This window comes from Hipposideros armiger, unplaced genomic scaffold (assembly GCF_001890085.2).
Source record: "Hipposideros armiger isolate ML-2016 unplaced genomic scaffold, ASM189008v1 scaffold_271, whole genome shotgun sequence".
NCBI lineage: Eukaryota > Metazoa > Chordata > Mammalia > Chiroptera > Hipposideridae > Hipposideros > Hipposideros armiger.
The window spans coordinates 839,111-856,331 of NW_017731621.1; the positions used below are offsets into that span (position 1 = coordinate 839,111).

A 17,221-nucleotide genomic window follows, 5' to 3' on the forward strand; every position below is an offset into this window, starting at 1 on the left:
AGGGGAACAGACAAGTTGCTGTCGTTTTGTTCTTCAGTCTAGTTGTGGAGGACGTTGCTTCACTGGCCCAAGTTGGCACCATCATTGCGCTCTTCCCGGTCAAGGCACATCAGTTGCCGGCTTCTGGACAGCCGCTCACTGCGGCTGCTGGCCGCTCACGCTTGCTGCTGGCTACACACGGTAGCCCATGGCAACCCACTGCCACAGGGGCTGCAGCCTACGCCGTCGCCAGCAACTCACAGCAGCCTACATTCTTTGTTTTTATGGTGTAGAATTAAATGTATTATCAGACAGGTTTAGCTATTTTATTAAGGTGTTTAGTTTTCTTGACCTCTTTTGTCCACTTGATTAGGGGTCATAGGTTGAGAGGTGAATTGAAGACTACTGTTGATGTGTGTTGTTTTTCCTGGCAACCACTACGATTTCAGTTTTCTAACTGTTACTATTGTATGTGGTGTTAAGACAAAACTTATATCTCATTGCGAATTGCACCTTTTATCATTATAAACTCTTCTTCTTTGTCTTATTTAATGCTTTTTTGGTCTTAATACTACCTTACCTGGTATTAACGATTATGATTTCTGCTTTCTTTTTATTTGTATATATATTTTTTGGTATACTTTTGCCCTTTTATATTCAGTCTTTTAGAATCACTTTATTTTAGTTGAATCTCTTTGTATATCATTGAATGAATTTTACTTTGAGACCCAGTATGAAAATATTTTTCTTATAATAAGATAGGCTTACATTTTTGCTAAAGCAGATAAGGTTAATCTGAGTTCTTTTTTTATTTGTCTTTTTGGTTTAATTTTTTAAGTCTTTCATTATGTGTTCTGTTTGTATTGTCTTATTTAATATACACATGTGGGTATATGTGTTTTCTGATTTTAGGAAGGTTTGTATATTCGTTTTAGTAGTTATTTTTATGATTATAGGTTTGCTTAGTGATCATTTATTTAGACAATTTCATTGTTCCCTACCATGAGTAATGATAAAATAGCCTGTGCCCCTTCTCCCTCTCTTCTCACCACCTCTTTTCACCCATTTGATATTAGTCAATAATGTTATCTTAATATTTTTCATTTCTACTCATCAATGTGTTATACTTGTATTATTTGATTTGTCAGCCTTGAATGATATTTAACTTCTGGCTTTACGAATAGGCAAGCAGCAGACTTGACTTCCCGTCTTCTTTTCCATTCTCCCTCCTTTTGTTTTATTTCTATGTTGATAACATATCCTAATAGGGAATGTATCATTGACATTCTGATTTGTCACTCTGACCCCTCAGTTGTTTTTATCTTAGTTCTACAGCTTAAAATATTTCATGTTCCCTGCTAGTCCTCTTTGGTTTCCCTGGTTACCTGTTGGTTTGCTGAAGTTCATCGTCTAATAATTTTCTCAAGAGCAATTCTTGGGAAAAAATATCCCTTGAGTTCCTGTATGTTCAGAATGGTGTGTCTGTGGACTGTTTACTTGGAGGACAGCTTAGCTGGTTAGGATCCATAGGACATACCTTTTCCCCTTAAATGTCTTGTGGGTATTACCCCAAAGTCACCTGGCATTCGGTATTACTGTGGAGAAAGCTGAGGCCAGCCTGCTTTTTATTCTTTTTTCTCTCTGTAATTGATGTATTCATTTATGTGGCTGCCCAGATAATTCTTTCTCTAATAAATCCAGTGACTTTCCTAGGATAGATGGCCTTGGTATTGATCCTTCCAGTGATTGCCCATGCCCTTTCAGTGTTCCTATGAAATACTTCGGGGAAGTTTTCCTGATTTTCATCTTTAGTATCTTTAAATATTGGTTCTGTTGTCTTGTTTTAGCTTTCCTTTTTAGGTACTCCAGTTATGCATAGTTGACTGACTGACTTGCTTATTTTCTAGCTATCGTATTCTCTCGAATCACGTTCTCAATGTCTTTTTTTCCCATCCTCTGCCTCTTGTTCAGCATTCTGCAAAGTCTGTTCCCCCTTGGTCTCCCTTCCTCATTTCTTCTTTCAGGATTCATTTAGTATTTTTATAATCATGGCAAAATATTTGGCCGGAATTTTCATATATTTCATTTTCCTGGTGAACTTTGGTAGGTTTTAAGGGATGTTTTCCTTTTTTTCTTCTTTTTGATTTAAAATAATTGTAGTTAATAGTAATAAATGAATGATTGAATGAATGAATGAATGAATGAATGAATGAATGGAGTATGTTTTGAAGATTTGCCCCATTTGGGTTAGCTCTTTGTTCACTTTTTACTTGTGGCTTCTATCACTTACCTCACTTAATGCACCAAATGTGGACTGATTTGGCAGCTTCATTCTAATTCTCTGCGACATTTGAGTTTATAGACTATATATCTCTTATTTCCTCTGAAAATGAAGTTTATAATTTCATCTTACATCGCTGCCACATCTTCCAGGATTGTCATAGCCTGGGAAGACAGTGTGTGAAGCCAGCTCATTCCTAGGGACCTTGGACAAGAAGTGACACCTCATTTTCCCTCTTTGCCCATGGCCAAGACAAGAACATATGAAAATGTGAAGAAGCACATGGAGCATTGGGTTAGCACTACTGCCTTCGCTTCAGAAATACTCACAGGGAGTTATTTCTTTAGTAAGTTACCTTACTGAAAACAATAAATATTCATTATGGTTTGACGTAGAGGACAGTCTGTTTGAGGCTGGAATTTATAAGTAACATTGACTGTTACTCTTTACTGGCATTTCTGTGTTTTATATACATTTCAAATCAGCTGAGCTATATAAAAACTAATATGTAGAAAAGCAGATATCTAATTTTTATACTTTTCAACTGTAAATAGTACTCTCTAGTCTTTTCTAGAGATCTCAGTGTTTAGATAAGCCAAGGCCTGTGTTTACACATCTGTAAAATGGCATATTTGGGAGAGTCTTAGACTAGGTTGATGTTTCCCAGTTGGTCGTACATTTTCATTGATCAGACAAGCCTTTAATTTTGAAAGTCTTTTGTCCTTAACCTTAAGGTGTCTTTCTATCATACCTGCAAAATTTGGCTTGACCCTGAGGATTATAGCTTGGTCCTTAGGGTGACTGGAGTAGAAAGATAGTAGTGAAGTGCCGCAGTTGTCTCTCATTCTATTTCTCATTTCCTTTCTGCACATCCCCATATACTCACAAACCTTTCTCCACCCTTTGAATCCAAGAGAAGACTGATAGCCTTCAAGGGGAGAGGTAAGAAGGGAAAAAGGGATTGGGTTTAGAGTGAGCAGCAGGCTAGAACATTCTCCTAGGTAGCCAATTAGGTGGTGTTAGGGGTAGCGGGTTACTCTTTGAGCCCCCTGGACTTAGGGGCAGGCAGGGACACTGGCAGAGAGGGGCAAGGACATACTTAACACCTGCTTTTAGCTCCTGCTTTCTCCTAGGTTCTCTGTCCGCTCAGGCCCACCTAGACTCTGCAGGACTCGTTAGTGAGGTGCACCTCCGTGTGTGGCCTTTCTTTTCCCCACCCAACCTCCCCAAAGGACATGAGTGTCTTTATTCTGTGACCAGGATTTCCTTCTCCATCTGTCCAGTTCATTCAGCTTGAGCTGACCAAAAAAAAAACGTGCTAACAAAACCAGAATGAATTATTTAGTAGTTGCTTGAGTGCATACGACTATGAGGAAACAAAGGTTTTATACTTGTATGTAAATAAATACCCTGTGGTAGAGAATTTAGCTGTCTTACCTAGTCTGTATAGTTTGGTTTAGGAAGTACTAAACTACTAGATAACTCTTAAGGTTCTTTACGGTTCTTTCTTTTTTTAAAAACCCCAGCTTTATTGAGATATAATTCACATACTGTACAGTTCACTCATTTGAAATATACAATTCAGTGTTGTAAATATGTGCAGCCGTCACTACAATCAAATTTTAAAACTTTTTGTCTCCCTGAAAGAAACCTCATATCCATTAGCAGTCAATCCCATTCCCTCTCTGCCTACCCTCCCCCTAAGAAACCACTAGTCTACTTTCAATCTCTTTGGATTTACCTATTCTGGATATTTTGTATAAATGAAATCATATAGTGTTTGGCCTTTTATGCCTGGCTTCTTTCACTTAGTATAATGTTTTCAAGATTGATTCATGTTGTAGAATTCCTGTATTAGAATTCCTTTTTAAGGCTGAATAATATTCCATTGTGTAGATACACCACATTTTACCCACTTATCAGTTGATGGACATTTGGGTTGCTACCGTTTTTTAGCTATTATAAATAATGCTGCTATGATGTTGTGTACAAGTTTTTGAGTAGGTATGTTTTCAGTTCTCTTGGGTATATACCTAGGAGTGGAATTGCTGTGTCTTATGGTAACTGTTTAACATTTTTGTAACTGCCAAGCTTTTTCCACAATGGCTGTACCATTTTACATTCCCTGCGGCTCTGATTTCTCCACATCATTGCCAACACTTTTTATTGTTTGTCTCTTTTTGCTTGTAGCCATTCTAGTGGGTATGAAGTGGTATCTCATTGTGGTTTTGATTTGCATTTCCCTAATGGCTAATGATTTTGAGCATCTTTTCATGTGTTTATTGGCCGTTACTATATCTTCTTTGGAGAAATGTCTGTTTAAATCATTTGCCTCCTTTTTAATTGTTTTTTATTAAGTTGTAAGAGTTATTTATTTTTTGTGCACGTCCCTTATCAGACACAGTTTGCAGATATTTTCTCCCATTTTATGAATTATCTTTTTACTTTCTTGGTATCATTTGCAGTACAAGTTTTAAAATTTGATTTAGTCCATCTTCACAATTATTAAAGATCTGATCTAAAGCAGTGTTTTAACATTCAGTTGTCTTCTTCCTGACTAAGTAAATAGCAGTTAAAATAATCTCGAGGCTAGCATTATATTTTTCAGCCTATTAATTTGAGGGACTCCACAGACATGATATGTAGAAATTCCCTTAATTGGATATTCACATATCATTTTCTAGTTAATTTGTAATATAACTATACACACATAATTGAAATTTCACATAAAGTGTTTACATCTTAAATATACATGTATATCAAGATTAGAACACTCCCAGCACCTCAGAAGGCTCTCTCACCTAAGCTAACTTCTGAGTGTAGTTAGTCAGGATCGGGGAGCGAACCTAAGAACCTCTTAATTCCTTGTTTTGAATACAGACAAACCTGGTAATGGTTTAGTGACTTGGTAGCCTATGCACTTAGCCATGTTTTATAGCAGATGGATGTTCACAGTCTCTTCAGATTAATATAAATAGAATCCTCTTTAGAGGTGAAGTGCTTCACTCGATTCTTCAACAGCTTTTCCCGATCCAACTAGTAGAAGAGTTTGCTGGAGTTTTTGTGAGAGACTTTCTGACTGGACTTCCTCCCTCTTGCTAAATTTGGAACTATGAAAAAAATGAGGCTGTTGGAAATCCGTTAGTATGTTGTACCACTTGATGGCACTGTTGTACTGGGACATCAGCATTGTGAAAAAAGTCCTCTTGAGCATTTGGATGTTGATTTCAGTGTAAATGACCCCAGTCTTTTTGTTTATTATATTTCGTCTTGTTGAATCATCAGCTGCTTTAGTGTTTCCTGTGAAGAAAATCCTTTGTATTCTTTAATTGGACTGTAACAGTGTTCTCTTGCATTCATTTTTTTTCCTAGGCATTTTGAACACATATAAAATTAATAACTTTCAAGTTAAATTCTTTAGATTTTAAAGAGAGAAAAGGCTGGACATTTCTTTTAGAAAACTGATTATGAGATAAAAACCTTTAAGAATTCCTTTTTCCAAGGGGGATGTGGGGTGAGAAGAGGGTAAAGGGGATTAAATATATGGTGATGGAAGAAGAACTGACTCTGTGTGCTGAGCACACAGTGCAATATATAGATGATGTATTTATTGTAGAAATGTACACTTGAAACCTGTATGATTTTGCTAACCGTCACCCCAATAAATTTAATAAAAATTATTAAAACAATAATTCTTCCCCCCCCCCCCTCAGTAACAAATGTGTTTCTTTCTGCATTCTTGCTATTACTTACTTAGTGGCTGGATGTTTATTAACTTGATGATCATTCACTGCTAGGGGGATATTTAAATGTGTGACTCAGGAGACCTGAGTATAAGTATAAGCAAGGTTTTATTGAAAGTATAAGCAAGGTCTTATTGTGTAAGGAAAAAACATTTTTTAAAATGGTTCACTCATAAACTGTTGGTAAAAAAAGTTCAGTTCTCACTCTTAAAAGATTGTGAAGTTCAGTTGTCAAAGGAAAGATATGTTTATTTTCTAGTTGACTTTCAGAAAAGTCAAATAAAATTAAATATATATCTACCTTAAATTTAAAAAGAAATTTCTTCTTTATTTTGCTTAAAATATTTTGTGTTTTAATAACTCCATTGTGCTCGATACAACATTTAGCATTTCATTCCCTTTCAGGCTTGCATTTGTGGGAAGGTAGAAGAAACAAATGCACGCTTACATAGGACCAACATTGAAAAAAAATTATTTATTACATTGTTTACAATAAGGGATTTTATTTTGTAAACTAATGAGTGAAGAGTTATACAACTTGAAGATTTAAACAGGGCAGGATGACATTATCAACTATATTTGACTGTAAAAGTATAATGAAAAAGAGGAATTTTATGAACTTGTTAGCTTGAGAAGAATTTGTTGAGTTTAGTGGGGTAGAGGATTATGAGAAAATGGAATATCTAACTTCCACATGACCAGTTCCAAAAGAAACAAAAACCAGGATTACCAACTACCTGGAAAGGCTTAAGAGTCAGATCTTCAAAGGAATCCATAAACTATTTTTTAAATCCATGTTGAAGCTGAAAATACCTGTGTTGTTAGTTCACTGATGGGAGCCTGAATGGATAGCACACACGCTTTACTTTAAAATAAATAGGTATGTATACCTTACTTTTGGGGCTGAGAAAAAACTTTGAAGTAGATTGGGCTAATTGGAAAAAGAAAAAAATGAAGCAAAGTATAAGTGTCTTGCTCAGCAAAAGAAGAAAAAGGAAATGACATAGCTTGGTTAAAATTTTTTAATGCTAAGTTATAATTTCAAATTTTATTGAAAAAGACAACCAAGATTAAAGTTAATTTTAAGAACTCAAGAGCTGGTTCTTTAAAAATTTAAATTAAGAAGGATTTAGAAAATATAAAGGAAAAGAACATTAAAAAGTTTAAGAAATGAGCCAGATGATATGCTAGAAATATTTAAAAGCCACTTGAAAAATCTCAGTAAAAACTAATTTGGAAAAAATACACATTTCTAAAATTGACTCAAGACAAAATAGACAAACGATCATGGAAGAAAATGTAAAAAAAAAAAATCAGTTAATTTTGTCTTAAATAGACTAAGACTAAATAACTTTATTTAATTTTTTCAATCTTTGTGGACCAAGTAATTTTGCTCCTATATTGTTCATTCCAGAGCATAGAAAAGGAAACTTGGCCGTTTCATAGTATGAATAGGCAAAATTTTAACAAAAAAAGAGCAAAGAAGTTAAAAGTATTGACCAATCCCACTTTTGAATGTCAATATAAAAATTCTAAGCAAACCACTACCGTTATCATTTAATAGTATATTTAAAATAAAAATCCAGCATGATCAAAGAGGATTGACTTTAGGAATGAAAATACTTTAAATAGGAAACCTATTACTATATATAACATCAGTAATGAAAATAAACTATATGAATATCCCATAATTGCATGGAAGATACTTGATAAACTTTTTGATAAAATATAAAACTTGATCAAGTTTAATATTACTCCTATAAAAATAAGTTGATGCTTCCTTAACACAGACTGGACAATAGACTAAAAGCTAACAGTATATTTAACTGAGAGATACCAGAGACATTCATTTATCTAACAAATAATCTATTGAGAATCTAGGCACCATTTTGAGAGCTGGTATACCATCTCCCATAGAGCTCCATTCTAGTGGGAAATTATGCCAATCATAACAATAAACGTAAGAAGTAAGTAAATTATATGTTAGAAGGTGATAAGTTCTAAAGTAGTGCAGCGTAAGGGGGTTGGGAGTTGGGATGGTGTAGAGTTGCAGTTTCAGTGGAGCATTCAGAATGAGTCTCAGTGAGGGCCTGTCATTGAGACTAAGACTTGACCTTCGGGAGGGAGTGAGCAGTGTGAGTGGATATTTAGGGAAGGTGTATTCCAGCTACCTGAGAACAGCCAGTGGTGGGAGGCTCTGAGGTAAGGGCTTGTGTGCCATGTTGAGGGTTAGTGAGGGTCAGGCTAGTGAGACGGAGCAGTGACCAGGAGACACTAGTAGGAGGTGAGGTCAGATCAGTTTATGAGGTCACAGAAGTACTATTTGAGAGATTTAGAACCCGAGCCTCCTAGTACATTGCTCTTCATTATCCTATGACCTTCACTCTCTATCTTAGTTTTTCTGATCTATAGATGTGGCAGTTGAAAGCAATGAACTTAGGTATGGGTTTAAAGCCCGATATTTGTATTTGGCAATTGATGATTACGAACTGAAAAAAAAGTATTTGTTGCTAAAGTGTGTATGAAAAACAAATGAAAAACCTAATATTCTAACTGAAATATACATATAACATATTAAAATATATTCTAACTGAAGTTTAAAAATTTAAAAAGTAAATTTGATATTAGTTATGCAAGAAAATTAAATGTTTGTTTGCCCCAGGCTTTTTAACACTAGGAGATATTCAGAAAATTATATATTTATAAGAGTATCTTATAGGAATATCTCATTTTTATAATATCATCTAGGAGTAATGTGACCCACATGGGTGCATTTTCTGTGTGACAGGAGCTTAATTTTCAATTGATAAAACTTAAAGTAATGTAAACTTTTAAAATAAAGTTTACCATTAAATGTTTTGATTCAGATCTTTACATAATCAACTGTCCTTTTCACTGTTTCTTTAAAGAAGGATATGATGCATTTAAAAAATTGATTGAGGTACAAAGCCACCATGTTCTTGACTTCTCTCAACATCAGCCCCCTTATTTCTGAAATGGTGATTATAATATCTACCTCATAGAATCAACAGGTTATGTAATTATGTTAGATGCCTCAGACAGGGCCTGGCACAGTAAGAACTAAACGATAATTTTTTTCAAAGAAATTATATTGGTCAAAGAGAAATAGAAAGTTTTTGAGGCTCTTAGGCATGAATTAGAATGCTTTCCTCCCTTCGACTCCACCTTTCAAATTTCATCTTCTCCCTCCCTTCCTTCATCCCTCCCTCCCTCCCTCCCTCCTTTCCTCCCTCCATTTCTTCACTGTGTCCCTTCTAGCTGAGGCTTAATCTATCCATGCCGGGAGTTATCAAGATCTAATTCTAAGCCTTTCATGGTATGCAGACTTTTCTCTGATGATCAAACCATTTTTGTGTATTATTCTCTAGTGATATATTCAGGGATAATTAAGACTTGTAGGATTATCTGTTAGTGTTGTAAATGGCTTCAGGCTGTCGTAATTTTTGAGCTCTTGTTTTGAATATTTAGTGTTTAGTTTCCTTCCTTACTGTAAGCTCCTGTTACTTGTCAGTGCAGCTGCTTTTATTAGTTCCTCACTGCTTCTCATCTTCAGGGTCTGAGCTGCTAACTGTTGAATCATTGGATAATCAAGTTGTATAAAATAATGTCTGGCAGGATTGGAAAGTAAATTTTAGCGTGTGTTGACTTTGATTGGTGCTGGCTTCCTAGAGTGCTGTGTTAAGCATAATTCTGGAGCTGCATCCAAGTTTGAAGAGAAAGTGCTCTGATAATGAAAGGGGGTGACAGCATGAGTAACCACATACTTGCCATTCATTTTCTAAAGAAAGAGCCAATAGCCACTGCACGAGAATCTGAGTGGGTTCTAGAGCGAGTAAGATACGTAAGTTAGTATGTGGGTTTGTGACTGGATTTTGACCCTTAAGTGCCTTTTTGGTTATTGGTTACGCTTTTACTTTAGACATTGATGTTTCCAAAAACTTACCCAGGAATAAATGATGGAGATGGTTTAAAAGAATTCTGTTTTGTACTATTTAAGCTACCTTTAGGTTTATTTACTCATTAATTGTGTGATTAAAAATTTAAGATGTGTCAAAAATTGGTGTTTTCTTCGCTTGGTATTTCATATTTTATCAAAATTGCTTACTCAGTAAATTTGCAGGTGTGTGATAATGCACTGAATGGAAAATACCAGGTTATTAATAAGCCTTCACAAGGCAAATTGAATTTCCACGTACTTTACTATGATGGCAGTAAATAGGCATGTCTGCATGATTGTTAGTTTTTATAATCATTTAATGTGTGAATGTGTCTGAGAGAGTTTACATTTTAAAATGGATTATTTCTGGTATGTCTTCCCTTTTACACATATCACATAACTTTTGCAGGTTGGATTTGCTACCCTTTTATGCAAGATTGGTTGCTACATTGCATCCCTGCATGTCTGATGTAGCAGAGGACCTTTGTTCCATGCTGAGGGGGGATTTCAGATTCCATGTATGTATTTACCCATTTATTTTGTGATTTTATATACACTTATAAGTTGAGTGAGGATTCATATTTTTGAAATTTGATAATGGTCTAACAGTTCAGAATGAATGACTTCTAAATTTTTAAAATGTAAATTTACTCAACAAAGCTTGAAATTGTTAAGTGATATCCCAATTTGGAGATAAGCTGTTGCTGCTACCTTGTTTCCCCATTGTAGGTACTGCACTTTTTGCTTTTGTAAAGTAAAAACTATCTCCAAGGTCAAGAGAGCCAGCAAGCCTCATTGGTGTTCCTGGAAGAAACGTAGGATTGGCCATGACAAGTCAGGGCACAGTGCCTGTTTAGGTGTTGTGAGTCCAAATGTGTGGGGCACATGAGGCTCCGTAAATGCTCTGATCTCAGCAAATTCTGTCATAGCCCATATTTTTATGGATTTTTGCCTTAAGAATCTTTACCTTGGATAGTGGTGAATTCTTTATAGAGTATCCTGGTAAGTAAGTACCAGGGACTTGCTACCAGACAACTTCCCTCCCTTTCTGGTCCCAGGAGCCTTAACGGACTGCCTGTTAGTGGTTCTCCCAAACCCATGTTACCCAGTCATCTTGTGGAGGTGATAAAGTTTCAAATACAGACTGAGAGGAATAAAATTATACCTTTGAAGTGTCTGAAAGCAAACATTGGTAGACTTTGAAAAGACAAGAATTTCAAGTGTTTATGTTGTTAGCCAATGGAAAATTTGTGTTCACAAAATTTATCTTTACAGCAAGTTGCTTGGAATACAGATAAATATTTGCTGTACACAATAGTGCTTTACTGCACTCGCTGTACACAAAGCAGTATTGCTGAGCGCTCAAACAATTCCTGAGGTCAGGAATCTCACGATATAGTTGGGGAGATAAGGCATAAATACTCACGAAAGCAAGAGGGAAATAAAAAGTGGAACCCTAAATATATTGCACAGTATAACGAATTGCATGGTTAATTAATTACCAAATGACTTGTTCGCCAGTGAGAACCTTTTCAGAGGAAGGAGGAAGTCTCAGAGATGGGTGGGATGAGCTGTAAGGGCTTCTTGCTATAGGTGTTGATTTGTTACTATGAGACTTGTGGTTAAGATTTTTCTGGGCCAGCTTTTGGTGAAGTGCATTTTGGATTTTCACTGACAGTATTAAAGCAAGGACAGGTTTGTGTGTTTAAAGTTCGGAAACACTGAGATCAAGGAGGTTAAACAGTTTAGATTTTGTTTTACTATAAGAATTCTCAAAGCTTTGATAGGGTAACGTGCACCGTGAACCTTCTGAAGGGGGTTGAAGACGTAGTCACTCAAAGAACACACTTTGATAAATGCTGCTAGTTCAAGGACAGATGCATCAGAAGTCATGATATTCTTGTTGATATATTACATCCCAACATACGAACAAGAAACTGTCTTAACTAGCGGGCAGTATGACTGTATTATATGAGTTATATGCATACACCCTCAACCAAATCCAAAATTAAACAAAACACATGTTGTTAGACCAAACATAATGAGTGCTTTTGGTGAAAAAGTTAAAATCAAGAAAACTCTATTCGTGTATACTTCCCCTCCCACCTTTGAAAATTGGGGTGGGAGTTGAGGGAATTCTAGGAGTATACTTTGGTAATCACTGCTCTGCGGAGAGAAGAAAGGGCACTTGAGGTCATTGATCATCTCTGCTTCCTCCAGGACCTGTCCTTCCCCACCCCCAAATCTGCTCACTTTGCCAGTGACTTATTAGGCCATAAATATGCTCAACACTCACATCCTTAAATGAAAATACAATAATAGCAACAAGAAAACTTCCTTCAACTGCCCCTCCACCCCATATTCTCTTTCATTTCCGTCTTGTTTGAGTTTTTAGAGTATGCTTGTCTCTTCTTCTGACGTTACGTTTCCCCCTTGTTTTGCCATCGTAGCACCCTGGCAGAGACCACCAGTGTCTTCCCTATCGCCTCCTGTTTTTTGATGTCTCTGCAGATTGTAAACTGCTAGACTCTTCTGCTTTTTACAAACTATCATTCTGTCTCCACCACATGCTAAGTGCTATAACTTTGGCCAAGTTACTTAAGTGCTCTTAAACTTCAGTTTCCTTGCCTAAAATGGGGACAGTACTTGTATCTTTTAAAATAAGATTGTTCTTACGGATTAAATGAGGTAATGCATATAAAGTTGATCACACAGTGCCCAGATGTAGATATCATTATAGCAATAACCCTCTATCGCCATTCTCTCCTAGTTCTTACTTATGACTACCATTTTCAATATCTTATGCTCTTTTTTCCAGCTGAGTTTGTATGTCGGTATTCCCCAGACTTTCTTCCATCATCTTCCTTTTTGATGAAACACATTTTACCTGGGGTTCAGTTAACATCTGTTTCCAACCTCTAGTACATACTTCTTGCTAGAACCTCTCTCCTGATGTGTAGTCAGTTCTCATGTACTTCTAGCTAAATTTGTTCATGAAACAAATTCATTATTTTCTTCTTAAAAATGTCTTTATCCTTCTCTTCTTCACATCAACTTCTCTATTCTCCCTGTAAATTTGCAATATATTGTATCTGATCACTAAGAGAAATTCCTCTACTTTTGCCTCTTCTGACATTCAGGAGCCAGTGGTCACCAGATTCTGTTGATCCTGTCATCTAAAACACTTCCTCAAACCCAGCATGTCCTCTCATAGCCAGTACCACTGCCTTTCACTCTCCACAGTCTGAATCAAGAGAATAGCTTTGTAACCAGGTGTCCCTGTCTCTGCTTTCTAGCTCCACCGTATTGTCACAGTCTGATTGTATTTGTTCCCTGCTTATGAATCTTCGCCTGAGAAATTAAGCTGGTTAGCAAAACTATGTGAAATCTCATATAGTAGTTAAAACAATGTATTTTCTAATTTGACTGACAGATTAGTAAAGGTAATAAAAATGAGAAGTCATTCACATATACTGTGGTTGAAATTTGGAGAAGGAAGCTTTTTACAATGCCATTTGAAATACTTCTTAAACATCATTTTAAAAGTTGTATAATCTTTTGTCCTGTACATTACTTGTTAGTATTAAGTGTTGTTTTCATCATCACCATCATCATCATCATAATCCTTATTTTTATCTTTATTTTACCAAGTGAGCCAACAGGTTCAGGGAGTTTATGTGAATTGTCCAAGATCATATACCTCCCCAAATGGCACAAAATGGCCATAAGGTGTTCTGACCATAGATCTTTTCTTTTCGCATCACTGCAATACATATATAAACACAAAGCATTTTTGTTTATTTGTTTGGTCAGCAAGCATTTATTCAGTGTCCATGTATTAGTGATACAAATATACAAAGATGGATAAAATTAATAATAGCTAATACTTACTGGACTCTTCCTGGTCCCCATAGGCACTACTGTATGTGCTTTACTTGTATCGATTCACTTAAGACTCACAACAGCCCTATGAGGCAGATTGCTTTTATTAGTTCCATTTTAAAGATGAGGAAATTGAGGCACAGAGTTAAGTCACAGCCAGTAAGTGAGAGAGCTGAGATTTAAACCCAGAAAATCTGGTCCAGAGTCTACACTCAATCTATCCTAGGAGCTCACAAAATGAGATAAATTAATAAGAGGAGCTTTTCATTTGCAGTGCTTATCAAACATATTAATTTGTGAAAGGGTCTTTATAAAGGCTCTACTCTTCTTTAAATTACGAGGCTAAAACAGTCAAGTTTATTCAATATAATTTTGTTTCTATTACAGACTAGAATCTAATTAGTTCTGTTTTTTGTTTGTCTCTAATCCCAAAGCTATTTTGTATGTTTAAATGATGTGATTAAGTTCTTGTAAGTTGAGTCTTTGTGATTTTATTTTTAATTGATGCAGTTTGATTGATGCTTTAGAGTGAATAGTTACAGTGAGCTCATTTTTTCTGATTTTTAAAAAATGAGTAAACATAGTTTTGTTTAAAAAATATTCCTAAAGAGCTAAGGGTCTAAATGCCCACCTCTGAATACTATAGAAAGTAGGTCCTTAAAAATGAAGAAGATAAAGTCCATTTAAGTATTAGGTGTCTCAATATTTATATACATGATTGTCATTAATTGCCCAGCTTTGGTGAGGTTAGGCCTTAATCCGGAACCCCAGCACATGCTGGTGTAGTGGAATTCTCAAGTAAAAGGAGTCGAGACCCTTGGTCAGGTCATTTGACAACCTTGTGTTCTTTTGTTGTTGTTATTATCTTAATTATTAAATCAGAATTTCCATAGCTGTTGTACCGTTCTCAGAATGTTGTTATGTGGAACAAATAATATAGGATAATGTTCTGAAAAAGCAAAAATCAAACCACTTTTAGACACTACCATATTGTCATTGCTGTTCACATAGAAGTGTGAGGTCTGTAGATTTGGTTTTCTGATGAAAATGTATTTCTGAGTTTAATCCAATTACGTTTATTTTGAGGTGTATGTTCACATTGTAGTGTTCTAATAGGATTTTGTCATATTCAATATTTCTTTAAATGTGTGCCTAAGTAGGGGGTTATATTTGCAAAGGATTTGAATTTTGATATACGACTGTGGCTGGTGATAAAAAAGAATAGTGATTATATTGGAAATTTTATTGTAATGAATTTATAATAAAAAGTGCAGCATATAGTTCGTAACTATAACACTGAGTCTTAATAATATTTTGCTTAAATGAGCTCTTGGCATTCATTGTTTTTGAACAGCGTTTCCTAAAGTGTGTTCCTTATAATCTTAATGGGATGTTAACTAGTAGTTGTTAATGTTTAAAAGGGGGTACTTATGTTGCTAAATAAATTTAAGAAGCACTGAATTAAGTTAAACAGATTTCTTAATTTGAGAACCTCTTTAAGCCTGATAAAATGCATTATTTCCCCAGATTATTTGACATTGGAACTGTTTTACAAAGCACACCCTGGCACTGGTGTTCCACAGAGCTTATTTTGCCTTAATTTAAAACAATTTGACTAGCAAGAAATTATATCGAAATTTATTTAAAATATTTGGAGTGAATTCAGTCTTATTATAATAATAGTTCTTACCACAGAGATTTCAAAATGTTAATTATCTAAGCAATGTCTCTTTTAATTTGTAGGTACGAAAAAAGGACCAGATCAATATTGAAACAAAGAACAAAACCGTTCGTTTTATTGGAGAACTAACTAAGTTTAAGATGTTCACAAAAAATGATACTTTACATTGTTTAAAGGTTAGTGCTGTATTATTTCTTAATAGAAAAATTTAAAGTTTTAGTTACAAATGCTAGAGAAAATTAGATAATTAAGAAATATTTGATTAATCCAAAGAAAGGCAAGAAAGGAGTAAAAAGGAACATTAAACAGATGAACAAACTAGAAAACAAGTAATAGGATGGCAGACATGAATACAGCTGTAACAGTAATTACATGAAATGTAACAGGACAAAATATATCACATAAAAGCCTTAAGATTATAAGACTTGATTAAAATCAACAACATGACTGTATGCTGCTTACAAGAGAGATCCCCTTAAATATAAAGACCAGAAAGGCTAAAGTAAAAAAATGGGGGAAATATACCATGGAAACACTAATCAAAAGACACCTGGTTTCATTATTATTAGACAAAGTAGACTTTAAGGCCTGAAGCAGTATTAGAAGGATAGGTCATAATAATGAAGAGGTCATTTTAACAGGAAAGTATTACTTCCCTGAATCAGTATGTATCCAGTAATGTAGCTTCAAAATATATAAAGCAAAACTCGACAGGGAAAGGAGAAATAAATAATCCACAATCATAGTGAGAGCCCTGAAAACACTTTTCAGTAATTGAAAGAAGAGGCAGACAAAATCAGTAAGTACTGTCTGTATAGAATTGAACAACACAATTAACAACCTTGATCTAATTGACACTATACCCAACAGCATCAAAATTTACAATCTCTTCAAATGCACATGGACCATTTACCAAAATCAACCATAAAGAAAGTCTCAGCAAATTAGAGAAGACTGAAATTATTCAGAGTATGTTTTCTGTCCACAATGGAATTAAACTAGAAATCAGTTAGTAACTAATTGTATGTGGTACAGCTGATGCAACATAAATGGAATAATTATACATCTGGAATTAATCATTCATTACTAACAGTAATGAATTTTTTATCAAATTGATTTCCTTGGGATATTACTATGTGTATTACAAAATGTGTCTCATGGATTCAAGTACATTTGGAAAACCTTGAGTTAAACATTAAACAGGAGTCTTTACTGCATGATTTAAGAGTACAGGTATTTAAAATAATATTCAAAGTACATTTGGGGAAACTGGACAGCATTTTAAGAGGGACTGTGAAAGTTTTCTCAATGCTGTAATCGAAAGGAATTATGCCATGAACAATTTAAACATATTAGTATATTTCTTTGTACTAATTGTTAAAAATGTATAGGAAGGACATACATTTCTTTGACACAAATTCCATTTCTATAAATTGGTTTTAAGGAAATAATCATAAATGTGTGCATGGATTTATCTATAAGGATGTTTGTCACCACTGTTTACAGTAGCAAGAAACTGTAAGCAATGTGAATGTCTAATAAATGAGAATCAATTAAGAGTTAGCATACTTCAGGGCCGGCCGAGTGGCGCGATGGTTAAGAACTCGCTTGGGACGCCAGAGGGCCCCGGTTCGGATCCCACATATGAGGGCCAGTGACACTGCCCTCCACAGCTAAGATGCTGAACAACAGCTCAA

The 17,221-nt window shown here is 35.2% G+C and overlaps 1 protein-coding gene across 1 annotated transcript in view; it reads left to right on the top strand.

Annotated features, from left to right (window-relative positions):
* Nucleotides 1–17,221, top strand: part of UPF2 (UPF2 regulator of nonsense mediated mRNA decay) — a 109,478-nt gene that overhangs the window by 56,597 nt on the left and 35,660 nt on the right. Inside the window, exons 9-10 of the mRNA XM_019656961.1 lie at nt 10,371–10,479; nt 15,587–15,700. Of these exons, the coding sequence (XP_019512506.1) occupies nt 10,371–10,479; nt 15,587–15,700 (223 nt within the window). The remainder of the gene's footprint in view (nt 1–10,370; nt 10,480–15,586; nt 15,701–17,221) is intronic.